Source organism: Lissotriton helveticus, chromosome 8 (genome assembly GCF_964261635.1).
Source record: "Lissotriton helveticus chromosome 8, aLisHel1.1, whole genome shotgun sequence".
NCBI lineage: Eukaryota > Metazoa > Chordata > Amphibia > Caudata > Salamandridae > Lissotriton > Lissotriton helveticus.
The window spans coordinates 462,092,547-462,120,022 of NC_136069.1; the positions used below are offsets into that span (position 1 = coordinate 462,092,547).

General features: G+C 46.6%; 1 protein-coding gene across 1 annotated transcript in view; it reads left to right on the forward strand.

Moving 5' to 3' along the window:
* RB1 (RB transcriptional corepressor 1) overlaps nucleotides 1-27,476 on the forward strand; it is a 1,127,005-nt gene that overhangs the window by 1,050,255 nt on the left and 49,274 nt on the right. Inside the window, exon 26 of the mRNA XM_078657333.1 lies at nucleotides 21,478-21,509. Within this exon, the coding sequence (XP_078513459.1) occupies nucleotides 21,478-21,509 (32 nt within the window). The remainder of the gene's footprint in view (nucleotides 1-21,477; nucleotides 21,510-27,476) is intronic.

Genomic DNA, 27,476 nt, shown 5'->3' on the forward strand with positions numbered 1-27,476 from the left:
CCCTGCCTTACACAGGACACAGATCAACAACAACAACAACACCACCAACATGAATGTGACGGGTGTGCCGGTGCCCAGCCACACCTAGACTCTCAATCTGTGGGTGGGTCCCTGCCACTGCCATCCTCAGGCTGTGCTCCACATCCAGTCCTGAGCGGTACCTATTCTTCAACACCGCAAGTGCTGAGAACCCAATCTCACAAACTCCCCAACAAATAAACAAATACATTGTAGGATGTAAAGCACCATGCATACGTGAACCAAAGGGAGGACCGCCGTGATGAACCCACTATAGAGAACACACCATGGGTGCTTCACCAAGTGGAACCCAAAACATGGAACCCCGACCTTGCCCATGGGGGCCCCGCATTCAAGTAGCAGCTGGACGTCACGCAAAATGTCACACGCATGTTGCATGGATCCCACACATGAGCACACATAGAATACAGAACAGTAACACATAGGCAAGGGAGCAGCCAAACAATTCAAATACCTCCCACTCTGAACCACAGCTCCCATGGCACCAATAAAGCAAAGGAAGTCATCACAACCCTCCCCATCCATCATGTACACCTTGTCATCCACCAACTCCCCCACCATTCATTCCGTCCCTCCACCTGTGCCCCATCCACATCCAAACCCCTTCAACCACTTGCAAACCCATCCACCCTTCACCCATCCACCCACTCATCCATCCACTCATCCACTCATGAATCCATCCATTGACCACTCATCCAACCCTTCACTCCTCCATCCACCCTCCTCAATCACCCATCCATCCCCACATCCACCCCTTCACTCATCCATCCATTCATTCACCCCTTCACCCATCAATACATCAATCCATCCATCACCTCTCTCATCCATCCACCCACCGACTCATCCACCATCCACCACCCATCGATCCACCCACCATTTCACTGATCCATCAACCCCTCCACCCATCCATCGATATACCCTTCCAACCATACACACATCCATCCTCTCTCCCACCATCTATTCACCCCTTCACTCACCATCCTTCCACCCCTTTACTCCTCCATCCATCCCCCGTCCATCCACCCTCCTCAATCACCCATCCACCCCCACATCCACCCCTTCACTCATCCATCCATCCATTCACCCCTTCACCCATCAATACATCAATCCATCCATCACCTCTCTCATCCATCCACCCACTGACTCATCCACCATACACCCCCCATCGATCCATCCACAATTTCACTGATTCATCCACCCCTCCACTCATGCATCCATCCTCTCTCCCACCATCCATTCACCCCTTCACTCACCATCCATCCACCCCTTCACCCACCATCCATCCACCCCTTCACCCATCCATCCATCCATCCCCTCACTCATCCATCCACCCCCCCACCCATACATCCACCATGTCACCCTCACATCCACCATTCCACCCATCACCCCACCCATACATCCACCACTCCACCCATACATCTATTCACCCACATGGCAACATAACGGACGTCTAGTGGCCGGCTCCACCCGACATCCCTCACACATTTGATGATTCAAATTTGAATCTGCAGACCAACATCCCTGAACACCGACACTTCGGTGCCCACACAAAGATCCTCATGAGTTGAGGACCGCAGACCAGAGCCCACCGTCCTGATGCAGGGCCCAAACCCGGATTGCAACCTCTCCCTCCCTTCCCAAAATAACTGAAGGACTCCCGCCCCCCCCCCCTCACTCCCACCCCCCTTGAAAGGAAGGCTGGGGCCCTGGGCCAGAGCCCACCCTGCCCGTGCCTCGAAACCTCTCTGGAAACTTTCTCTCCCTTCTGGGAAGAGCTAACTCTCCCAGGAGGGGGTTAATTCACAGAGTCGACAGCTTCAGCTGCAGTGGGAGGCAAAGGGTCTCCTCTGCTAAAACTGAAAGCGTGTCTGTTTGCTTTCGTTTTTAGCAGAGGAGACCCCTGCCTCGCACCGCAGCCAAAGCTGTCTACTCCGTGAATTGGCCCCCTCCTGGGAGAATCACCCAGACAAAGGAACAGGCACAAAGGGAAGACCGGAGTGGAGCCCGCGCCCCCCCTGGGATGGTGCCGCGCCCCCCCAGGGGGGCGCGCCCCACAGATTGAAGAACCCTGCTCTACAACAAGTACTCCCGTTACTCCAGCAAGGTGACTTCCTTTCTACATTAGACCTCAAAGATGCATATTTTCACATACCTATACACCCAGCTCACAATAAATACCTCAGGTTCACAATAGAAGTTCAACATTATCAATTCAAAGTTCTCCCCTTCGGGGTGACTACAGCCCCAAAAGTTTTCACAAAATGTCTTGCGGTAGTAGCAGCACACCTCAGAAGGCAACACATCCACGTGTTTCCATACCTCGACGATTGGCTCATAAAGGCCAACTCGTACGCGCAGTGTGCAAGCCATACGTCTCAGACACTCCAGCTGCTGCACAGTCTGGGTTTTTCCATAAATTACCCGGAATCACATCTACAGCCCTCCCACACACAGCTATATCTGGGGCCTACAATAGATACCGAAGTAGCAAAGGCATATCCAAAGCAAGCCAGGATAGCCAACATGCATGATGGCCTCCTGCATATTCATTGTCCCTCATTCCCGACTTCAAATGCGTCCATTGCAAGAATGCCTAGCACGGCAGTGGAACCAAGCTCAAGGACAACTAAAAGACCTAGTGTTGTTAGACAGTCGCGCTTACAAATCTATGCAGTGGTGGAACCCACAAAACTTTCCCAAGGGGCGACTGTTCCAAGAGCCAGTTCCACAAGTAGTACTAACAGCGGACGCATCACTGACAGGTTTGGGAGCCCACTTACTTCAATACACAGTCCAAGGGCTCTGGACAACAAGGCTGTGTTTATTCGGACAGACAACATGACAGCCATGTATTACATCCAGAAACAAGGAGGGACACACTCTCCACAGCTGTCTCACCTAGCACAGAGCATATGGAGGTGGGCAATTCCCAAAAACATTTTTCTCCTAGCAGAACATCTGCCAGGGAAAGACAATCAAATAGCAGATCTGTTAAGCAGACACAGCCAACAGCTACAGGAATGGGAGATTCACCCTCAAGTTCTCCAACCATTCTTCCAAGAATGGGGGCATCCAGAGATAGATCTGTTTGCCACAAACGAAAACTCAAAATGCCAGTACTTTGCCGCCAGGTTCCCACATCCGTTGTCACAGGGCAATGCGATATGGATGAACTGGTCAGGCAGATTTGCGTACGCTTTTCCACCAGCCCCACTGATTCTGCTGGTGGCAAGCAAACTACGGCAGCAGTCACTCCGTAGTTCCCCACCAAAGACTGCGCCTCTCGCCCCATCTTTTAACTCAGAACCATGGAGAAATCAGGCACCCAGATCCCAATCAGATGAACCTAGCGATCTGGCTCCTGAAGTCTTAGAGTTCGGATACCTTAACTTGCCTCCTGATTGCATGAACATTATCAAGGAGGCAAGACGGCCAACTACTAGAGCATGCTATGCAGCTAAATGGAAAAGATTTGTAATTTATTGCAATAATAACCAAATCAATCCATTAGATGCTTCCATCCAAAACATTATCTGTTACCTCTTGCATCTTCAAAGATGCAATCTAGCATACTCTTCCATAAGGCTACATCTTGCTGCTATAGCAGCATATTTCCAGAACAGACAACACCTGTCCCTGTTTAGAGTACCCCCAATCAAAGCTTTTATGGAAGGTCTTAAAAGGATAAATCCCTCCAAAGCACCCACCTCCACCAGTCTGGAACTTAAATATAGTACTTACCAGATTTATGGGACCTCCTTTCGAACCACTCCATTCATGTGAATTACAATTTCTAACATGGAAGGTGGCATTCTTGATTGCCATTACCTCCCTCAGGCAAGTGAGTGAGCTACAGGCACTAACCATTCAAGAACCTTTCATGCAAAAACATGCAAATAAGGTAGTACTTCGGACTAATCCTAAATTTATGCCAAAAGTCATATCCACTTTCCATATCAATCAATCCATAGAATTGCCAGTTTTCTTCCAAAACCCACAGTCAGTGGCTGAAAGAGCCCTACACACACTAGATGTAAGGAGAGCTCTGCTATATTATGTTGACAGGACTAAATCATTTAGGAAAACAAAGCAACTGTTTGTTGCTTTTTCCCCACAATATAAAGGTAATCCCATCTCAAAATCAGGAATAGCCAGGTGGATAGTTAAATGCATTCAAATATGCTATCAAAAAGCTAAACGCACTTCCCCCAAAAGCACACTCTAACCGTAAAATGGGGGCATCCATGGCTTTCCTAGGGAATATTCATCTTGAAGACATATGTAGGGCAGCTACATGGTCTACCATACACACTTTCACTAAACACTATGTGTAGACATGCAAACAAAGCAGCAAGCTGCTTTAGGCCAGGCTGTCCTTCAAACTCTTTTTCAGACTGCTGCAGCTGGTACAAGTGACCACCGCTAGAGGAGATACTGCTATACAGTCTATGCTAAGATATGAATTCAGCAGCCCACATGCCTCGAACGGAAAATGCTACTTACCAGTATGCATCTGTTCTTGGCATGTAGGGCTGCTGACATTCATATCGCCCACCCTCCTCCCCGGTGCCTGTCGCAGCTGCAGGATTCTCTTTTGCATGGCCATCTCTTACTTTACTATACTCCATATTTGCCACAATGACGAAAAACAATCTAAGGATGGAGAAGATGCTCATGCGCACTGTAGTCCAGGGGAGGAGTCACCTATCGCGTGATACTTCGAAGACTCTTCCAGGACAACAATGTGCAATCATCCGGACCCAACACTAGGCGGCGATCTATGCTAAGATATGAATGTCAGCAGCCCTACATGCCAAGAACAGATGCATACTGGTAAGTAGCATTTTCCTTATTGTCATTTTCTAAAACAAACATAACATAATTAACTTTGGTTACAGTCATACAGCCTTCGATGTTATTAGTCACTATACAAAACAATTCATCTTCATATATCTTACATATCCTTTTGCAGCACAGACATGCTGTAACTATAAATTGAAAACAGTCCCTTTGAGCCACTCCCTCCCCTAGGTCGCCAGGGTTTGTCAGGCTATTGAAGTATCTGGGGGGACTTGTCCAGTAGGGTCCGGCTGAGTATCTCCCACTATTGCGTTGAGACCATAGTACCTCCTCCATTTGCCCCACACATATGATTTTTTTTCGGGCAGTCCCTCCCCTGGTAGGTGACCCTTTTGGCTGCCATATACATATCATCCCTGCCCTCCATTCTCGCAGTAGTGGTAAATCTACGGCTCCCCATTTCATCGCCGCGTCTTTTTTAGCTACTACCAGTGCCAGTGCAAGGAAGATTAATAGAAGTCTGCCTAGATCGACATCATATGAAATAGTATACGTTTGGGAGCAAGGGGTACCGTGGTGTCTAGTATTTTGCCTAGTTCCCATGTTCTCTTTGCCCAGTCGGCCTGTTTCAGGATGCACTCCCAAATGATAAGGTAAAGGTCACCTTCTCTGTGTCCACATCTCTGGCATCTTGTATGTAAGTGAGACGGCTTTAGTCGTGAGAGATTCCTGGAGCAGTCTCCCCTCTCGTGGTGCATATTCCAGAAGCGGGGAGCCATCTCTCTTTTATGCTAGCCAGGCGTGTCTAAGCTGTGCGTACTTCAGGAACTGAGATGGGTGTAATGAGAAATCAGCCTTGAGAGCATCAAAAAATGTTAGCGTACCATTATGGATGATATCTCCTAGCATGGAGATACCTATAGCATCCAAGCCTCCTGAGCCCTTCTAGGGGGCTCCTTGGTCGGGTTATGTTCCCATCCAATTGCCTTCGTGGCCCTTCCCTAGGATTCTGCAGTGACTTGAGTGGCAGGGAGGAGCTTCTCCATGCCTCTGCCACCATATAAATTGTGCAGAAATGTACGACCATTCATGGTTGCCCTCTCTAGCCTGTAAGTAGGGTGTGCCCCCCGGTGCATGTATCCACTCGTTGATTGGGGTTCGGTGCGCTGCCCAATATTAGGCTTCTATATGGGCAGTTATATTCCCCCATTGTACTGATTACACTGTAGAGTATGGGGCGCAATCCTGGCTGGTTTCCTAACCATAAAACGTACTTCTGCCGCTATTTCCCGGAAAATTGCTTGTGGTAGGGGAAAGTATATGTTTTGTGGGACATATAAAGATTGTGGTGGTGTGATCATCTTAAACATGGACGCCCTGCCCAATATTGTGAGTGGGAGAGATTGTTTGTCTTCCTTAAAGTTTGTATTGTATTGTATTGTATTGTAATTGCATTTATATAGCGCTTACTACCCCTGACGAGGCGTCGAAGCGCTTTTTCGGCGGGTAGCACGCTACTCCGGGACCCACAGAGGATTAGTGTTGAATTAGTATAGTAAAACATGCAAGTACATTTTAAGTGGTGGATAAGTTAATCAGTTATTTGGATTTGGAATGATAGCAGAAGGATAGAGTAGGACAAAGGTTCGTATTTATCTATCGCTCGCTTGTTGACGCATGCTATTCAGGGAGCCTATAGAGGATTAGTGGTGAATTAATATGGTGAAATATGAGGTAATTTCAGTGGTGGATATTAGTCTGTTACTTGGAGTGAGAAGGATAGCGGATGGATAAAAGGGGAAGAAAGATTTGCATTCATATAGCACTTGTTACCCCTGATGGGCGTTGAAGCGCTTTTCTGTTATCAGATTTGAAACTGTGTCTAGAAGTGCGTCTGGGAATGTTGCCTTGCTAGGTGGAGGTCTGTAAAGGAGCAGGAAGTTACAGGTGGAAGACGGTGTAGGATTGCATCTTGTTAGAAGAGCCTCACAATTCTTTATGGAGATGTTGTCAATTTTAGTGATATTTATTGTTTGCCTGAATACAACAGCTAGACCACCTCCTTTTTTGGCTATACGATTTTGGGTGATTATTTGATAGCCTAGAGGAATGGCTTCATGCAGGACTGGAGCCATATCCTCTCCCAACCATGATTCGGTTATGAATAGTATGTCTGGTTTTGCATCTGTGAGAAGGTCGTAGATGAGATGCTTGTTTTTAGAGAGGGATCGAGCATTTATTAGTAGACAGTGTAGATAGTGGCCTTTTGTGATAGTGGGACTTTGTTTTGTAGGAGAGTGATCAGTATTGTGTGGGTGTGTAGCAGGTGTGTTTTTAGTGCTGGTATTAGCTGTAATAGGATAGCAATCGTGTAGCTGTTCTGTATCGTGTTCCTCATCCAGAATGCTAAGAAGGCATTTTGATGGGTCTGCATGTGTATGTGTTGGAGATGGTGTTTGAGAATGAGTTGGAGTGCTCTGTTGCTTTTGTGGTGTAACATTGTTGTGCGGTAGACTTGGGGAAGCAAAGTTGTGAGGTGTGGCATGTTGCTTATATTTTTTGCGTATGTTGAAGGTGGAAGGTGTATGAGTCAGGGGAGGTGGTGCAGCATGTGGGTCATGTCGTAATGTTTTAAATTGTCCAATGGATGAGAGGCGGTTAGAAGAGAGGTGCTGTATTGCTGTATCTGTGTTAGGTGTGGTGGAAGAGTGAAAGCTTGGCATTGGAGTTTGTTCCTTTGTGTGGTTTGAAAGGTGGGTATATGTATGTATTTTGTGATGGTAAGTATTATGAGGTGTTGCGCTCTGAAGATCTTGTTGTGCTGGTGTGTGTGATATGTTTCGCTTTTGAGGTGTGGTGAAAAGGGGTGCTCTTTCTTGGTGTGATATTGCTACTTCTTAAGACACTGTGATGAGTAGGGAACACTGGACCAGGGTCAAAGAGTACCGGGGTGCACAGACTGAACTGAGCGGGGTGTACTTGGAGCTACAACCCAGTTAGGTTTCCCAGATAGAGCCACCAATGTGCACAAGGGCAAGACAGTGGACCCTGGACTTTCCTTTGTGCATTGTATAAAGGTACAGCAGAGCCGGGTAGCTGCGCATTTCTGCTGTGAGTATGTGTTTGATGTTTCTCTGATCGCAGAGGTTTTTATCTGTTGTAAGGTAGATTCCCAAATAGGTAAACCCACTATCTGCAATCTGGAGATCTCCAGGGAGAGTGGGCCATGTGTGTAACACGCCTGGGCTGTAGAGCACGGATTTATGCCAGTTGATCATGTAACCCGAGTTCTGTCCATAATAATCTGTAGTGTGGAATAAGTACGGTATCGTTGTGTCTGGGTGTGTAATATATAGAAGTATGTCGTCCGCATACAAGGAGGGTCCGCCTGGTCGCTCGGCCACTTAAGAAACCAGATTGGTCCTGGTGTACCATGGTTGTGATCACTTGGCGCAGTCTAGTGGCCAGAATAGTGGACAATATCTTTATCTCCGTGTTAAGCAAAGATATCGGGCGGTAGGAATCTCATTTATCCTTTGGTTTCCCTCGCTTGTGGATAGGTATAATTGTAGCTATTCGTAAGTCTAACGGGAGAACTCCGTCTTCACCTGCTTCTTTAAAAAGGGTTAGGAGGTGCAGACCAAGAAGATCTATGCATTTTTATAGAGTTCTGCTGGTATGCCACTTCTTCAAGTGTGATATCAGAATCGAGCCCCATCCTGTCCCAATCGCCTGCTGCTCTTTTGAGCTTTTAAAATACCCGTTTTTTTGTATTTTTGTATATTTGAGTTTAAATTGTTTCCCCTGCTTTTAATTTACTTGGCTCACGCCTACCTGTAACTGCATCATCTTACTTGCACTGTAATCGGTGGAACCACCGCTCTTTGCGGGTCCCTCGCCCTTGTTTGTTGGTTGGCGGCCATCTTTGGTTGGGGAAGAGGGTGCACGCGCTAGTCCTCTCTCTAGGAGGCGACTAGTGCTTAAAACCAGGCAAATCTGGTCAGTTCGTTCTTGACCATTAGCGCGCCACATGCAGCGCTTCTACTCTGCGCAAACTTGCCTGCTGCTCTTTTGAGCTTTTAAAATACCCGTTTTTTTGTATTTTTGTATATTTGAGTTTAAATTGTTTCCCCTGCTTTTAATTTACTTGGCTCACGCCTACCTGTAACTGCATCATCTTACTTGCACTGTAATCGGTGGAACCACCGCTCTTTGCGGGTCCCTCGCCCTTGTTTGTTGGTTGGCGGCCATCTTTGGTTGGGGAAGAGGGTGCACGCGCTAGTCCTCTCTCTAGGAGGCGACTAGTGCTTAAAACCAGGCAAATCTGGTCAGTTCGTTCTTGACCATTAGCGCGCCACATGCAGCGCTTCTACTCTGCGCGAACTTGCCTGCTGCTCTTTTGAGCTTTTAAAATACCCGTTTTTTTGTATTTTTGTATATTTGAGTTTAAATTGTTTCCCCTGCTTTTAATTTACTTGGCTCACGCCTACCTGTAACTGCATCATCTTACTTGCACTGTAATCGGTGGAACCACCGCTCTTTGCGGGTCCCTCGCCCTTGCTTTTTGGTTGGCGGCCATCTTTGGTTGGGGAGGAGGATGCACGCGCTAGTCCTCTCTCTAGGAGGCGACTAGTGCTTAAAACCAGGCAAATCTGGTCAGTTCGTTCTTGACCATTAGCGCGCCACATGCAGCGCTTCTACTCTGCGCGAACTTGCCTGCTGCTCTTTTGAGCTTTTAAAATACCCGGTTTTTTGTATTTTTGTATATTTGAGTTTAAATTGTTTCCCCTGCTTTTAATTTACTTGGCTCACGCCTACCTGTAACTGCATCATCTTACTTGCACTGTAATCGGTGGAACCACCGCTCTTTGCGGGTCCCTCGCCCTTGTTTGTTGGTTGGCGGCCATCTTTGGTTGGGGAAGAGGGTGCACGCGCTAGTCCTCTCTCTAGGAGGCGACTAGTGCTTAAAATCAGCCATGTCCACGCGCAGCGGAGACGCGCAGCGGGGATGCCGGAATATCGCCGGAGTTTCGCCAGAGTCAAGCCCGTCTGTGCCCGTCCGGGCCCAGACGGGCTCAGGGCATGCCACTCTGCTCAATCCACCCAGACTGCTGGCCCCCCCCCCACAGGTATTCACGGGATTCACTGCTCTCGCTTCGCGCGCCTAAACTGCCTAGTTGCCGTTACTACTGGGTTGAGGGTACTGCTTTTAAACATTGTCATGGATGTCGTTTATCTAAGAGCTGGGTGATTTCAAATTCACTCACTATGGCTTTGCTTAATTGCAGATCACTGCCTTGTCATGCGTTGGAAATACACTCCCTCCTTTTGGACCACTGTCTGGATGTGTTATTCCTGACGGAAACGTGGTTGACCACGTGTTCTGGTCCCGACATTGTCAATGCTCTCCCGCCGGGATACCTCATTTTCCATCTTGATAGGCCGGATGGGAGAGGGGGTGGAGTGGCTATTGTGTATAGAGACACACTTGTGTGCAAAGCTGTAGATTGCGGTATCACCAACGCTGAAAGCTGTCATTTTTCCCTCGGCATATCTTCTTCCGTTTCCATCTCTGGCCTCCTTTTGTATCGGCCTCCTGCTACGCTGGGGAATTTTGTGGACTCTCTTATTGAGGCCATCATTCCATTAGCTGCTGCATCGTGCAACTTTGTACTTCTTGGGGATTTTAATCTTCACTTCGATGACCCCAATGATGTAGTAGCAAGAGATTTATTGAGCTCACTTGGTGCTCTTGATCTTCACCTCGCTCATATGGGAGCTACTCACAACAGAGGTCATCAGCTTGATGCTGTCTTTGCTAATACTGCCAACTTGCAAACCCTCCAGATGTTGGCCCTTCCCTGGACGGATCACCACCTTATTCCTTTCAGTTGGTTGTTGAAGAACCGGGAAGATCCCGTGCCTAGACAACATACTGTGGAACGACTCTGGTCGAAGTTGCCGGTTGACAGTTGGGTTGAAGAGCTAGCTATAACTCGCCCTGACCCTGTAGATGACCCCAATATTGCTGATCAACACCTGGCTAATTGGCTCACTAACTCTCTTGACCTACTGATTCCTAAAAAAAGGAGGCTTATCAGGGAGAGAAGAATCGCCTCTGCCCCCTGGTACACTCCGGAACTTAGGAGTTGTAGAACTTCTTGCAAAAGGCTTGAACGTGCCTGGAGGAGAGAGCAGACGGAAGAAAGCCGGGCTAATTATAAAAGAGAGATGAGGAAATACAAAAGTGCACTGAAGGATGTCAAAAAGAATTTCTTTAGTGATAGGATTGAGAGGGCAAGTAATTCTCCAAGAGAATCGTTTAAAATTTTTAAGGAACTGTTGAAAGCCCCGGTCCCGCCAGTCGTGCATGCCAATCCTAAAGACAAATGTGAAGAGCTGGCTAGTTTCTTCCATTCAAAAATAGATACAATCCTATCCTCTCTGCCCGTTATGCCTCAAATCTCTGAATCGGCTGCTGGTCCAATAAGCTGTTTGACCGAACTTGCCTCCTTTGGCCCCTTCTCGGAAGAGGAGGTTACAAAGGTCTTGTTGGAGATGAAGAGTGGATCTCCGAGTGATCCAGTCCCTATGAAACATCTTAAACTTGTGGCTAACACTCTGTCAGCTCCGCTGACCGACCTTATTAATCTTTCTCTCTCTCATGGCATAGTCCCTCAGAGATGGAAAAGGGCAGTAGTAAAAGCCCTACTGAAAAAACCAGGCTTGGATCCCTCCAATTTGACCAACTTCAGGCCAATCTCGCTTCTGCCGGGGTTCTCTAAAATCGCCGAGAAGCTGGTTAACCGTCAGCTTTCATACCATCTTGAGTCCAACCACCTGTTGGGAGACTCCCAGACTGGTTTCCGTCCCGGCCAGGGAACGGACACGGCCCTGCTGGCGGTAGTGGAGGAAGCAAGGAGCACTCTTGATGCTGGAGGATCAGTGGCAGTGATCCTCCTGGACTTGAGTGCTGCCTTTGACACCGTGAGTCATCAGGTGCTCCTCCAACGCCTGTCAGAGGTAGGTGTCTCAGGGACGGCCCTGAAATGGTTGGGATCCTTCCTCTCCAACCGCTTCTACCAAGTCTGGGAAGGGGCAGAGCAGTCTTCCCTATTCCCTCTTCAATGTGGAGTCCCGCAGGGCTCATCGTTGAGCCCTACTTTGTTCAATGCATACATGACTCCACTTGAAAGAGTGGTAGCCCCCTCGGGGTTGAAGATCATCAGCTATGCTGATGATACTCAGCTGGTGGTGGGCCTCACTCAGCTGGCGGAACAACCCAATGTGTTACATGACTGCCTGGCCAACGTCTACCATTGGATGTCCAACTCGGCTCTAAAGCTCAATGGAGGAAAGACTGAGCTGATGCTCTTGGGCAACTCCAGTCCCTCCATTATTGCCAGCTGTTGGCCCCGGTCTCTTGGCGATCCACCATCCCCCAAGAAGGAGATCAAGTCCTTGGGAGTATGGTTGGAGGAAGATCTGTCCTTTAGGACTCACGCCAGGAAGACCGCGGGGGTTTGCTTCGGTCTACTGAAGTCAGCCCGAAAGGTGCTACCACTGCTTCCGGATCCAGCTAAGAAGCTTTTGATGCGTGGTTTAATCCTGTCGAGGCTCGACTATGGAAATGCCCTGTTTCTTGGCGCCCCCGAAGCGACCTTTAAAACTCTCCAACAGGTGCAAAACGCAGCCGCCAGAGTCTTGATGGAGATCCCTAGAAGGCAGTCTGCTGCCCCGGCCCTCAAAGCGCTTCACTGGCTCCCTGTTAAGGAGCGGGTGAAATTCAAGGCGCTGTGTACGGCCCATAAAATTCTACATGGCAAAGGCCCCCCTATCCTTTTTAATATGGCCCGTCCTTATAAACCTCCACGCCTTCTGCGCTCGGACCAGCAACATCTTTTGCAATCTGCGAGAGTTAAGAGAGCTCGGACTGGGGGCAGGCGTTTTTCGGTACAGGTGGCATCTCTGTGGAACGCTCTGCCCCTTAAGATTCGCTCAGAGCCCAAGATCCTACTATTCAGGAAACTCCTTAAAACCTATTTGTTTCCTCAGTAGTGAGTAATCGAGTCTCTCCTTCTTGGTCTGTCGCGCCGGGATGCCCCCGGGTAAGCTGAGCGCGTTACAAGTTTCATATAATAATATAATAATAATAATAATAATCGTCAGTTTGGGGGTATCTACCTTTTGCAGATATGCCGTTATGTCTCGGGAGGTCCGTAGGCGGCGGGCCTTATAGAAGTCCGCGTAGTAAAACGCGAAACTCTGCAGGATCTGCTCGTATCTGTCTTGTGGTATTCCCAATAGGTCCACGAGATGGTCTACCCATCGGGCTCTTATTTCCTTGCGACTAAGCCATGCCAGGAGCTTTCAGGATTTATCTCCCACATAATAAAGTTTATGCAGGGTCGCTTGGGCCTGTGCTTTAACTGCCTGGGTTGCTAAATCTTTATACTGGTGCTGCATGTCTATCAATTTCCTCGAGAGCTGGGGATCTGGATGCACTATGTTAGTTTCCTCAAGGGTTCAAATCTGGGCCTCTAGACGTGTCATCTCTTCCTTGTCTTTTTTCCTATCTCATGCTATATGGTTCTATGCTCTTTTATAAGTCTCCCATAGAACAACCCCAGATTGCACAGATTCCAGATTTTCTTCCAAGAAAACTGTAGTGTCTGCTCTAATCAGAACCAAAGGGGCTGATGGACAGAGTGTTAAACATTGCAAGCACCCCCCCCCCCTAATCAACTGATCTGGGTTTAATCCATCACCATTCTTTAGCTCACTCCGCCACCCAGTTCAGACATGGCCATATGCAATCAGTCTGACCCTGTGTCTCATGGGAACAGTCCAAGCCATGGACCTGAAACAAGCATCCTGGGACCGGTTTCTGGCTAATCAGTCATCATCAGCCAGGCTAGCTTGAATCCAGTGGCAAAGTGAGCTAGGGTCCCACGTCTGGGCATACCCTGCCAACTTAATTCTGCTCTAATGCCTTTCAATATTGGTTCATTGTGGAGATCCCACGCATTTAAGCACCAGCATATGTTTCGGTTTCGTAGTCGTTCACCTATCCGCACGTATATCGGGGAATGATCCGATAGGCCCCTGGCTAAGTATTGTGCCTCAAATATGTCCCGTACTTCACCTTTTGGTAGAAATACATAGTCCAGTCGGAAGTAAACCTTGTGTACGCCTGAGTAGGAGGAATATTGTCTCACCTCCGGGTTCAGGTGTCTCCAGACATCCAACATCCCTAGAGTCTCAGTAAGGCGTGTTATCAGTGAGGTATGGGGTGCCTGAGCATGGTCTCCCGTCCGATCTATGGAAGTGTGCATTACTTCATTAAAGTCTCCTCCTATAACGTGCAGTGAGCCCGGTGTCTCCAGTAATATAGCCGTCAATTTGTTCAGTGTGTGGGCTTGGAGTTTCGGTGGTGCTTAGTTTGAAGCTAAAGTCACAGTTCTCCTGCCCCATCTTCCGGTCACTCCGGCATATGTGCCCTGGCGGTCTAGCCATGTTTGGTGTACACAAAAGAGGGGCGACTTTTTAATGAGGATCGCCACTCCTGGAGCCAGAGGTGAACCCCGGGTGGGCCAGAACCGTATAAGCCCCTCTCGCCAGAAACCCATATTTGGTACCCCTGAGGTGAGTTTCTTGTAACATTTCCACGTCGGGCATCTGCTTTTGATAAAGGACGACACTAGCCCTCTCTTAATTTTGTCCCCTAGGCCATTAACATTCCATGTCATGACGGTGAAGGGAGTATTTTCAGAGCTTAACATTTGTGTCTAGTGCCAATACGCAGTGCATGGCTATCGCTGCAGGGAGTTGGAGCCTGACCAGATATCTGTATCTGGATATGTTTTGCATGTAAAACCACTGACTAAGCTGAGACTGATACCTGAACAACAACTACTTTACAATCAAATTAAACCCGTCCCTTATCCCTTTCCACCCTTCCCCCCCATCACACGCTCCTCCAGAGCCTCTCTCTCTGTGTTGTGAACAGGGGTGGGAAAGGTCTGTCGCCCACCCTACCCAAAAGATGCTAAACAGGTCCCATTACCTGTAACATGGTGAAGGACAACAGGTTAAAGGAATATCAGGGAAAGGGGCAAGGGTTGGGGGGAGGGTATAGGTAAGGAAAGGAAGGGATCCTGCAATCAGTGTCTCAGGCTTGAAGTGGCCTATCACCGGCTCTTGGTTTCGTGATGTCTGTCTCTATGCAGAGATAAGAGGGTGCTGTCGTTGGGGGCGTGAGTGTGTTCATGCCTGGAGCCCCAGGCCGGAAAGTTGCGGTAGGCCCTTGTAATCCTCGGTTATGAATTGGAGTCAGGCACATCATCCTGTGTGGCCGGTTTCCCCATCTCGAAGTTTTGTTCCATGTCAACTATCTCAGTCAACAAGGGATGTTGCATTGCTTCAACTTCTTCTCCGCTGGAGGTGCTTTCTCTAGTGTCGGTTTCGGTACCAGGGTCAGTCTGCCCGAAGAGGCGGGGCGTGCATGAGTCTACAGTTCTCTGGGAGTCCTGCGATCGTGCAATTCTTCTGCGTAAGCATCCTGTGCCTTTTGACGTATAGGGTGTCTCCCCCTGTATTCAGAGTCGTCAGTGACTTTGGATCTTGACAGTTTACTGGGGGCCAATGTTGTCTGGGTTGTATCATTCCTTTTTTGGGTTTTCCGTTGGGGGCCCTCTTGTTGTCTCATGATTGGGTGTTCTTCTAGCCAGTGCCAGGCCTCTTCATAAAGAATTTATTCTCAACCAGTAAATCATTTTTTGTGTTTCTAAGCCAAGGCTCATCAACTGAATAAACTCTGCACAAATTAATGCTGATTGTGTTTTAATTAATATCTTTATTGAATGTTCATGGCGTTCAAAACATCCACTCAAATGTCAAGCCATTATTTTAACAAATAACCAACAAAAGGTACAGTGTACGTTATACATTTACGCATTTAGAAGCAGTATTCAAGTGTAGATAAATAACAGAATAAGGTACTCAATGGATAAACAAGCATCCACCACCAACATAAAAGCTAAGAGGAGTAGGAGGCAGTTTGACAAGTTCTGCTGTGCTATTACCAATCAGATTATTTCTTGTTTTTTAGTTAGCCATTAGCTTCTGTATTCTTAAGTATATGAAGCCAGGCCAGATTAGGGTATGAAGCAAGGCCAAATTAGGGGATGGCTGGATTGGACACAAGTGTTCTGAATAGGGATGCAGATACACAGTGCCAGAAAGTTTGGGTGGGCGCGCAGTCCTGGGTGGTGTGAAAAAAGTGACTTCTCCTATTTTACACCAAACACATATCAGGGGAGTGCCTTTTCTTATTTCTGCAATATATTGTAAGGACAGTACAACCTGTAGGGGTATTTAAATTAGATGAGGCCCTAATGTGAAGCAGTGGCAAATTCCTTGGACGACGTAGGGCATCTCTCCAATCTTCATCTGTTAGAAGTACCACCTTGCCCTCCCTGGATTCTTGCAGTTTGTGGAAGGGGTTGAGAAAGTTAATGATTAAATACAATTGACAAATCTTCTTCCATCATCCTTGGGGAACTCTTTGTCAAATTGAATTAAAGTATTGTATTACTCCAAGTCTTTCAGTTGTTGGTTGATGGCATTTCAGAGTTGTTGTCACCAAAAAAATTGAGATCTGTGGACGTCAGACTCCGCTTGGAGATCTGAGAATAAACGTTGATGGGGAACACATCCTTGATATCCTACTAACATCCCAACCTCTGAAACCTTCGACTGAAGTAGGGTCCCCCAGTCATACACCAAGCAACAGTAGGGTTTCCCCAATCCGTTTTTCATGCCACTGGAGTGCCCGTTAGGAGTCATGCCAAATAGTGAGTACAAGCTTAGTGGCTCACACTATAGCTGGGGGTGGTGGGGAGGGGGGCTCAGTCGTCCATAAAGGCAGTATGGATCAGTCGCCCATCTCTCGGCTTAGATGTATGACAATAAGGTGGGAGGCCTTATAGGCGATGGCCATCGTATCTAAACCCCTGTTCCGTGGATTTTTGTAGCATTTCACTATAGAGTCTCTTCTGACTTTATTCTCTCATCAAAAACTCTGAAGAAAGGAATTCACTTTTCGATTGAAAGATGGTGGATTGTGAGAGGGATAGTTCTGCAAATCGTAAAGTAGCTTGGGCAGAGACAGAATTTTAGTAATGGCCACCCTTTCCACGATAAATAAGGGGATTTGAGATCAATAGATTAGGTCCCTGTGTAGGCTCCCCAAGAGCAGTGGGATGTTGCTTTGCAGTTGTAGGACAGTAATGTTTACTCCTAGATATCAGAATCCATTCAGAACCATAGCCAATTCCCAGCATCAGGCATCAGTTTCCATAGTCACTAAGTGGATATAGGATTGACTTTGACTGGTTAACTTTAAGACCTGATATCTGTTGGAGGAAATTGTCGAGTGTAAGGACCTGTGGGTCAACGTTTTGGGGAGTAGTTTCATGACTTACATACTTAAATCTGATGGATTTCCTGTGGGTCATTTTGTGGGATTTGCTACATTGTCAATTGTAGCAGAATTAAAAGAGGAAGTAGTGATCAAATAATTCATTGGATCCATAGACTGTGGAACACACTCGCTTTAGAAAAAATTACCTAAACAGTGAATCAGGGTTAAATGAATTTAAACATGTATTCATTACTGCACTAGCTTGCCAGACCAGACAGTTTATAGATGTGCCCACAGAGACTAAAAACAGTGGATTGCTTTTGCAGACATGTAGAGTCTTCCATATAATGGTGGCTAAAAAACACAAGAGAAAGCTGAGGCTTCAAATGCCCCACAGATCTTGTTCTTGCAGGCTGACAGGCCCTGCGGAGATAAGCGGATTAACCTTCATACTCTGTGGTCCGTAGTGGACACTGAACTTCCCACACATTCTGTAGTTTCAGGCTTTACTCACTATGGGGACTGTACGTCGCCTAATCACCTGACTCTACAGAGCATTGAGAGATCATACGATTGCTCCCTCACTTCAGTAGGGGACTTGTTCCTTGCTGACCAGCTGCTTCTCATCAACCGCCTAGTTGATGACTTCGCTCTTCCGGGGTGGGGGAGAAAAGGTGTCAGTTTTTACAATATCACTGGAAACGGCACAACCTTTGGACTCTGTGGTCCGTAGTGGACTCTGAACTTCCCATACATTCTGTAGTTCAGACTTTATGCACTATGGAGACTGGACTTCGCCTAATCACCTGACTTTATAGAGCTTTGAGAGATCACACGATTGCTCCCTCACTTAAGTAGGGACTTGTTCCTTGCTGGCCAGCTTCTTTATCACAAGGTGTGTGGTAGTTAGGGTGCGCTTTACAAGTCTAGCATTAGTCCTCGCTAAACGGGCCATCACCCATAATTGGCAGTCCCCCAGCCTCTCTGGCTGGTGTCCTGGCATGGAGCAGTGCATCGGTGGGGGAAGGGCTGAGAGCGCAGCTTTACGCCTCGAGGAGGTCCAGCGCATCCATAAGCAGCCCATCACCACAGCATGGGACACTTGAACACTTCCTCTCACTCACCAGAAATGATACATTACCTCGTGAGTCATATGACCAGGGCACGAGTCGGGGGTACACGCGGGTGGACAGCGTCCACCCACTATTTTCACAGGGTGAATGCCGTCCACCCTGCTAAGAATTTGGGCCCCACTGAATAATGTGCTGAACTTGTCCCGGTGTAATTTCCAAACACGGTGTAATTTCCAAACACTTGGACACTGTCAGCAGCACCCGTATGTTGTCTGCTTTTTATCTGCAACAGGCAATAAGGAGGCTTTCTTATTTTAGACTCCTGCTGGGCCCATAACAAAGGCCGAATTTAAGGGGTCATCAGGCTTCCTTTTGTTTGAGTCTCTTGGCTGGGAGCAGCCAGAAGCCTCTCACCTGACCCAAATGAAGCAGAGTGGACACAATGGCTCAAACCTTGTTAGCTCTTTACACTTAGGAAAGGCAGATTTTCACTTCCTTCAGTCCCTGTTTAGGAGATATGCATGCACTGTAAGAATGTCAGATGTGTTGGTCTTTCCCAGTATTTACACAAAGCAATTTGCATTTATATAGAGCTTACTTCCCCAGAGGAGGCGTTGAAATAATTTAAGTACCACTATTTTTTCTTGTATAGCCCTACGCACCCCAATGCAGTGTCAGAGCGCTTTACAGCAACACGTGCATATTACATGTACACTAAATTATATTAGTTTGTAAAGGAATGTACAGGATGTGTTACATAAAACTGTGGGATTGCAAGGTGTAGAAGTCACATATCGTCTTCCATAGCTCACTGTGCTATTATCCTCACAATTCGCTCAAACATACACTTGATCGACCTGCTAAACGTGTGTGAGGGCTTTTGATCGGATGTCACTTCTTGTGGTGCCACCTCCTGTAAAGTAGTGGCTTGTGATGCCACTTTCCATGATGTCAGTTCCTGTGATGCCATTTGCTGTGATGTCGCGGCCGTGATGTCACTTCTATACTGCCTAACTAGGTTAGTCCCCCCAATTCTTTTTTTTAGGACATGTGAACCGTAAACGACATACTTTTCCTGGTTCCTCACCTACTTTGTCCATCCCTAACCGAACCCGAATCCCGATGCCTTCGACCCCCACTCCTTCTCCGGCTCCTCTTTGTTCCCTAAGTCCCACCTTGCATCTCGTGATTCGGCCCTATCGGAGCTCCTTGCCTTATTATTGTCATCATCCTACCCCCTGAAATGGCCTTGTTCTCCAGCCCCAACTCCATCTCCTATTTGCTTCTCTTTATTTATTACCCTTTTTTTTTTTTGTGACGCAAAATGTAGTTTGTGATTATTCCTTTTGATGCTCTGCAATTCTTGCCCAGTCGAATTGTTTATTGCTCTTTATTGTAAAACTTCATAAAACATACTTTAAAAAACAAGGAGGCTGCTTTAAATCAGGAAGAAAATATTGGATTATTTATTATTATTGTCTAATGTAGAATGCTCGGACCATTGTGTAAAATCGAGTAGGACAAGATGGTGCAAACAAAGCTAGTAAATTTGCAGCGAGGGTGTATTTAAATAAAACATGAAAATGGAAAAAATATGATTATGCCAATATGACTGTGAATCTTCAGTGCCGTGATGTAAAGAGAACTGTGGCTTGCACATCTTATCTAGTCTAATTGTGTTCCGCATTATCCCCTTGGCTGAATACAAAGCCCCACAGTCACACTTGCTGATATACATAGCTGGGAACCTGAATTAAACAATTCTTGTTATTCTCTCAAAAATGCCCTCCTGTCACATCAAGCAATTAAATATGCCGCAGAAGAAAACATTCATTCTTATGTATGAAGAATGATGTTTTTTAGGAAACATCACTAACTGAAAAGTAAAAAAAAAAAAAAATAGTGGCACAGTGATAAATGGAGAAGCCTTGTAGCCTGTTACTATTACATTTTTGGTGCATTAATAAATGTTTGCTAAAGTTTAATTCTAAGCACTTGTTTTAGCAAAACAGGATTGTACACATGAATGTAAATACGCTTAGTTTTTAGTTCTCCTGCAGCAAAACAAATGCAAATACAGGTTGGTAAAATCACTTCTATATTGGCTAAAATACTCAGAAGAAGACACAAAGAAATATGAAATTTAGCTCCTATCTTCAAACAAACATTAATGTACTTTTGAAATTCGTCTGACATTTCAAGGAATGACATAGAACTATAGCTGTGGGTGAATTATAGTACGACTGATGCTACGTTTGTTGAGGCAGTGTTCCAAAGTTTGTTTCTCCTGTGATTCTTTGAAACAGCCTCTCTTCAGATATGGGCCATGTAGGAAGAAAGATTCAAAAGTAAGAACCCGATGCTCCATATGATTAAACGAAGGAAAATCTTACCTCTCTGCAACTAAAACCCGCCCCAACATTATCCTGTATATATGTTTCCCTGATCCTGTTGTGATATAGAAGTGAGAGAACCAACCACACTGAGAACTGCTGATTGACTTGAGGCTCTAATACAATAGTTGGGACATACTCGAAATAATAGTAAAGACACTATACTCCATATTATTAATAGTGTTTTAATACCATTTACTGTCGAGTTAAGGAGAGCGTGCATGACAGTATATTTACTTCTTGCCTTATGGCAGCCATAGTTCTAGGTACTTGCCTATTAATTTCTGTTCAGTAAGTAATAGCACATTGTTCTTCGGTTATGGCAAACAAACCATCTTGTAAATCTAGAGTCCAGAGGCCATATTTGTGTTTATTTTTGAGGTAGCATAAAATATGAGTTCTAACAGGTAAGTAGAACGAGGCATAACAGTGGGCATAATGATTGTAGCCCCTGGCAAATATCATTAAAATGTCCGTGGTATATTTGTGCAATGCTTTACTTATTGTTATTCATATATGGCCAAGAAACCTCAGCAACAAAAGTGTCTTCCCCCCAGATTCTTTCAGAAGTGTTTCAAAAACCAAAGCTAACATCTGAAATCTTCCACTTCAACTGGGCTGTACAAAGTTTAAGAATTGTTTAAAAATATTGCTTATTGATTAATATAGATTTTGAAAAGTTGTGTATATTGTACCAAAACAAGTTATCAGTAACCATGCTAATTCACTGTCATGTTTTTTTCTTTAGCAAACACCTGGCACAAAAATTGGCAGAAATGAGTAAGTACAGCCATGTGTTGTTTCAGTGATCTGTGTGCACAGAAAGTAAAATGCAAGATTCAATGCAAACCAATAACGTTACAGTATGGAGCTTTTAAGTATCAGTGTTGATTTGTTATGTACTTTCTGTATATCATAGAGGGTAGCGCCAAGCCCTGATTATTAGTGCTACCCTGCAAAAGTGTACCTCAGAGTGTCATTGCATACAAGCGCAAAGCGTATTTTTAAGTCACTTTGAATATGCCATAGCAAATGTTGTCTTTGTAAAATTTGTGTGCTGGTGCTTTCGGGCCACCTGCATTACTTTTAGAAAATTGTAGGCCAGAGGTAAGAAATAGCTGAAACCTTTCCATTTGCTACCTACTTTAAGAAAACTTCTATTGCTCTGCATCATACTTTAGTATTGATTGCAGTAAGCATGGCATACGTTCATGTGTTTGTGCAAAACACTGCTGAAAAAGATTTTATAGATTCATTTTGCTTTCAAAGCAATCATTGAATATGCAACAAAAATTGTACAATCATGACTGACAATGCAAAGTTAAAAAATATATATACATCACGGATGTAAATGTTTTCCTATTACTTGAGCTCTCAGATTCAAACTGGGGACCAATATCTTGAACACAGACTGAAGGCTTCGTATTTTTCACCTTGCATTTCTTTGTGTGTGTACACTGACATATCTGTCTTCTCAGCTCACTATTAATGCTTATTTATCCAGCTGAAAAGGGCTCTGATGCAAATTTTCCATGTGACTGCAAGAAAAAGAGCTACCATTTTTGCTACAGAGTTATCCTGATCCTATGACAAAGAAGCATTGTGTGGTATCCTGCATTTTTTATGTAATGTATTTTACACTTCCTGCTCCGCCAGTGCTTGTTCTCTGTGCTCAATAGAATGTTGGAGTCATGATGTGCCTCGGAATGTTGGGACACAGGGAGGTGAAGTGACAGGTGAGCAAGGGCTGACCAGCAAGAGGCTGCTCCTGGTGGGGCTCCTCCCCACATCTCATCTACCTGTTGTACTGGAACTATTCAACATGTTACCGGCTTGAATAAATCATCTTTAATTACAACCTATCTGCGTGGACCTCCTCCCTACATTTGTTTGGTAATTCTATTGAGCACAGAGCACAAGCACTGGCTGGGCAGGAGGTATTAAATACATTACATTAACAAATGCCGGATACTACACATTGCTGTCACTGTGTCTCTGTCCGGCTGTCCTCAGGATGGGTACTCACATGTGTGCGCCAGTTCTGTCAGATGATCTGGGTGCTCCGATGCTGCAAAATGGGGTCTGTGAATGTGGCCACCGCTCCAGATTTTCTAAGTTAGTTGCTCACCTTTCGTCACCATATATTGGATCCTCGTACAAGGGCTCACAGATAGCAATGACACTGACTGCACTTGAGCAACTCTGATTATATTGTATTTCCAATCACTCACCCTTGTCCTTCTACTTCTGGGGATCTTTTTTCTGTATGCTGTCCCTAGGTTACCCTGTTTTTAAATATCCTGCTCTTTGCCCAGCCCATTCTGTAATACAGACCATGCTGGCATGATTCCAGTGGGTGTTTCCCCATTTTCATGGGAACGTGGCCCGAGGAAACACTTTGCCTCTGCACCTGCGCCATATTATAGAAATGGGCATAGAGGCAAAGAATCTGTCAGTGGGCTCACTGATTGTACTCAACATATGAGGTGGTGCACTGCCACCACTGAGGGCACCAAGAAAGCAAGGAAAAGGGGTCCCATGAACCCCCACAGATGTCCCACTGCAGATGTATGCACTCACCTACTGCGCCTGCTTGATGGGGATCACTGTACCTTTTTGAAATACAGGCTGGATTGCCTCCTGTAAAGGAAAGATGGACCGGAAGGATCTTGTTGCCATGTTATCCATCCAACACACCTACATCACCCTCTGCCTGATTTCAACCTCCCAGGCAACACACGCTCAAAGGAAACAAAAACACTCCTCAATCTCCATGGAACATTCAATTTGATGCAGCACCTCACTCAGCCAGTACACTGCAAAGCCACATCCTCGACCCCGTGTTTGCAAAATCACTTACAATCCAGTGTGAACCACCTGTATTTTGGGATTGGACTAGCCATCATCTGGTCCCTATCTCCCTGCTCCGCATCCTAAACAAAGGTTAACCCAAAAGAGAAGACCAATCTTTATGATCCTCCACAGACTTCTCAATAAACAACCTAAGGCATGAACTCCTCTCTCGCCCTGCCGGCTGCATTCCCAATGTAAATTGCATTTGAAGTGACCTCAAATATTTTTTGAAAAACTATGTTTACATCCATGTTCCAATGAAAAAGTGCAAGCCAAAACCTTCAGTACCCTGGTACTCTGAAGAGTTTGCAGATAAAGAACAAAAGAAACCCAGATAACCTCATGGTGATGAAGTCCCTCCGCTCAACACACAGATGGTTCATCACATCAGCCAAAGCCAAGTACTATACCAACAGCACCAACCATCAATGAAGCCACTAACAGAAGCAGAATACTTTTCAAGATAATCAAGCAAGGCATCAAGCCCCTGCCTGACCCATATATTCCACACTCCACAGACAATTACAATGAAATAAGAAAGATCTGACAGCGCGTCGACTACACCAAACTAAAGTCTCCTCTTAGTGCCCACCCCTTCATGTAGAATCCGCAGTTGTCATCCTTCACAGCCCTGTCTCTCAGAGATTTCACTGACATACTCCGCTCCCTCAAAGCTACTTCCTATGAAGTCTTCCTCCCAAGCTTTACCCAGGGAAGCTCTTTCAGCCCTACTCATCGTCGGTGCTCCCATACTTCGGAAACTTCCCAGAACCTCTCAAGACAGGCCACATTTTCCCACTCTTAAAGAAACCTTCATTAGACCCTGATGAGATCACTAAGTACTGGTCCAGCACTCACCTATGCTTCATCTGCAAGATCATTGAAAACTCAGTTGCTGTTCAACTTCACGATCACATCAATGCAAATCATCTCTTTCATCACTACCAACCTGACTTCCGACCATGCTGCCAGCATGGACACGGTTACTGTACACATCGTAGCCCTCATCCTTGAAAGCACAGATTAAGATGACCCCTTCCTCCTAATATTGCTGGAACTCTCAACTACCTTCGACTTAGTCAACCGTCCAAGATCATCGTGTAGAGATGGAAAATGGCCAAGATATCCTCAGACCGCCTCAGCAAAAACTTTATTTAATGATATTCCACCTTATGTGAAAGAAGTTCAGGCTTCTCAGGACTTGCATATGGCCAATTTGGAAAGCCTAAATTACAAAGTTGATGAAATGTAAGAAAAAAGTAACCAACTTTCAGAAGCAAACAGACCAAGAAAAAATAATTTCCCTACTGGAAGCGCAAGCTTAAGTCTATTTTGAACATCTGAAAAGAATTAAGACGCTGTAAAGACAAATGTGGAGACTTGGAAAATGCTCAAAAAGAGCAGATATTCAAATCATTTGCATACTAGAATGAATAGCATTGAGGATGCTGGTATACTAGATTATGCGAATACAAACAATACAAATATCTGAAGGCGCACTAGGCTCCTACAAGGCTGGGTTTAATCAATCTATCTAATCCCTGTTGTGGAGGATTCAACTATTACTAGAGCTCTTGTGTTCCATTTCATCCTTCCAAAGATATCTCCCAGCTGAATACAATAATCGTACATTTTCTGATAGTCATCTAGCCCCAGATTCCTTACCTTTGTATTTCCCCAGGTGTCAGACTGGTTTCAAAGACTTTTCATGAGCAGTACCCCTACACACTGTAGGTGGCATTGATCAGCTCTGCATGGCAGCGGCGTCCGCGACACCTATATAGGCGCCACCGCGGTGCACTTATGTCAGTTCTTTTCTTTCCTCACCAGCCAGCGCTGATCCGAGAGATGAGCTAACCCTCTGTCAGTTTTTGACAGAATTTTTGGAACGTTTTGTTCTTTTTTAAAATTTCCTCCTGGGGTGATGAGGATGTCTTCGGGGAAGACGGGTTTTAAACCCTGTGGTGCATGTTACCGCTCTGTTGATTATGTCCCCGCTCTTCGTGTGTTTGTAGTGTTTAGAGCGCTACCATGACTCCAAGTCGTGCTCCGACTGCTGGGCCATGGCACTGAAAGCTTTGAGGGGGAGACCCTGAAGCTGCTAGCGGCTCTGCATGCGACTTCACAGAAGTCACGGTCCTGCTTGAGAGGAATGACTCAGGACTGTTCCAGGAGTCTGAAGTCCTCTTCATCCCACTGCAAATAGTCGGGGCATTTAAGTACGAAAAATAAGAAGTTGAAGCACGCTTCAAATTCTCCTCATCTGTCAGCTGACATGACGAAGGAACATCTGTGATCTGAAAGAGACACGTTAGTGATAGATTCCTTACCTTAGAATATCCCCAGGCGTCAGACTGAATCCGGAAAGTTTTTTATCAGCAGTACCCCTGCACATCGGTAGGTGGCGTTGTGCGACTCCGTGTCCGTCGCTGGCGTTGTATGCGCCAAGATGACGTCACAGAGACTACTTGGGCACCCCCCATGCACGCTGCCGTCAGTTCTTTCTATTTCCTTGCCAGCAAACGCAGATCCGGTTAGAGCACGTACCCTAGCCACTTTTTGACTAACTTTTTGGAGAGTTTTGTCTCTACTTCTTCGAGTTGTTGAGTCCTGGTGCCTCGTAAGAATGCCTGGGTTTAAATCCTGCAGGGCTTGTCACCGTACGATGTCGGTGGCCGACCCCCATGGCGTCTGACTCAACTGTCTGGAGCGCGACCATGACTCCCGGTCATGTTCCGACTGTCTGGCCATGGCTCCGAGGTCTTTGCGGGAGCGGTCCCAAAAGCTGCTGGAGGCCAGGCAGTCGTCTGTCATTCGAGGTCTAGGGGTCGCTCGAGGGACCGACTGCGGAGCCATCATCATCGCTCCTCGGGGTCAAAGTCTTCACCCTCGGAATCGGGTAAGAGACGTCACAAGAAAAAGTCGAAGAAGCGTGTTTGCTCTCCGACGTCCCCCCATCGGTCTCGGGACGCGGACGAAGGGGCCAGGGGTCCTTCAACTGTGACTCCGTTGGAGCCTGGGAGTCCCGCGGCCTACCCACCCTATCCGGGTCCGACGGCAACTCCAGCCCAGGTGCAAGAGTTTCTTGCCGCCATGCTCCACCTTTTCAGGCCTAGGGCCCCGTGGTCCCTATTGAGGGCCCTTGCTTGCCACTGGGTCCTCCGCCGGCGGCTCCAGCGCCCCCTGCGGCACCATTACTGGCGCCGCCATGCGTTCCGTTCGTCCCACCTCCGCCCTTGCCCGAGTTTCCGGGCAATTTTGCTCCTGCTTGGGACCCTAATTGGCCTTGACCTCTCCTCTGAGCCTGGATTTGTGTCCCCTCCCGCTGTCATGGAGGAAGGTGCCACGTATACTGTGGTGCTCCATAGAGCAGCTGAGGATCTTGACCTTGATCTGCCTATTGTTACTCTCAAAACGAACCTCCTTACTGAAGTGCTTCTGCCGGCGGCAAGTTCTGTTCAATGAGGCCTTGCCGGATTTTTTAATCAGCACCTGGTTTAGACCAGCCACAGGGGTTCCAGTGGATAAAAACGTGGCCAGGTGTCATCGCCCGGCACCGGGTGACCCTGCCTTTTTAACAAATCATGCGACCCCGGAGAGCCTGGTCATTTAGGCCTCCACTTCCCAAAGCGCATTCCCTACCGCTCCCCCAGATAAGGAATTGACAAAATTGGTGCAGTTTGGCGAGAAGTTGTTTTCCTCTGCCAGCCAGTGCTCGGAGGAGGTTCGGGCTGTATTTTCCCAAGCTGTTGCAGAGGGGAAGGATGCTGCGAATGTTCGCCATTCGGTGTGGGCTGGACACCGTGGACTCTTTGTGGAGAGCCATCTCCACAACGGTGGCCTTGCGACGCCATGGCTGGCTGAGGTCCACTGGGTTTTCAGGGGATGTCCAGA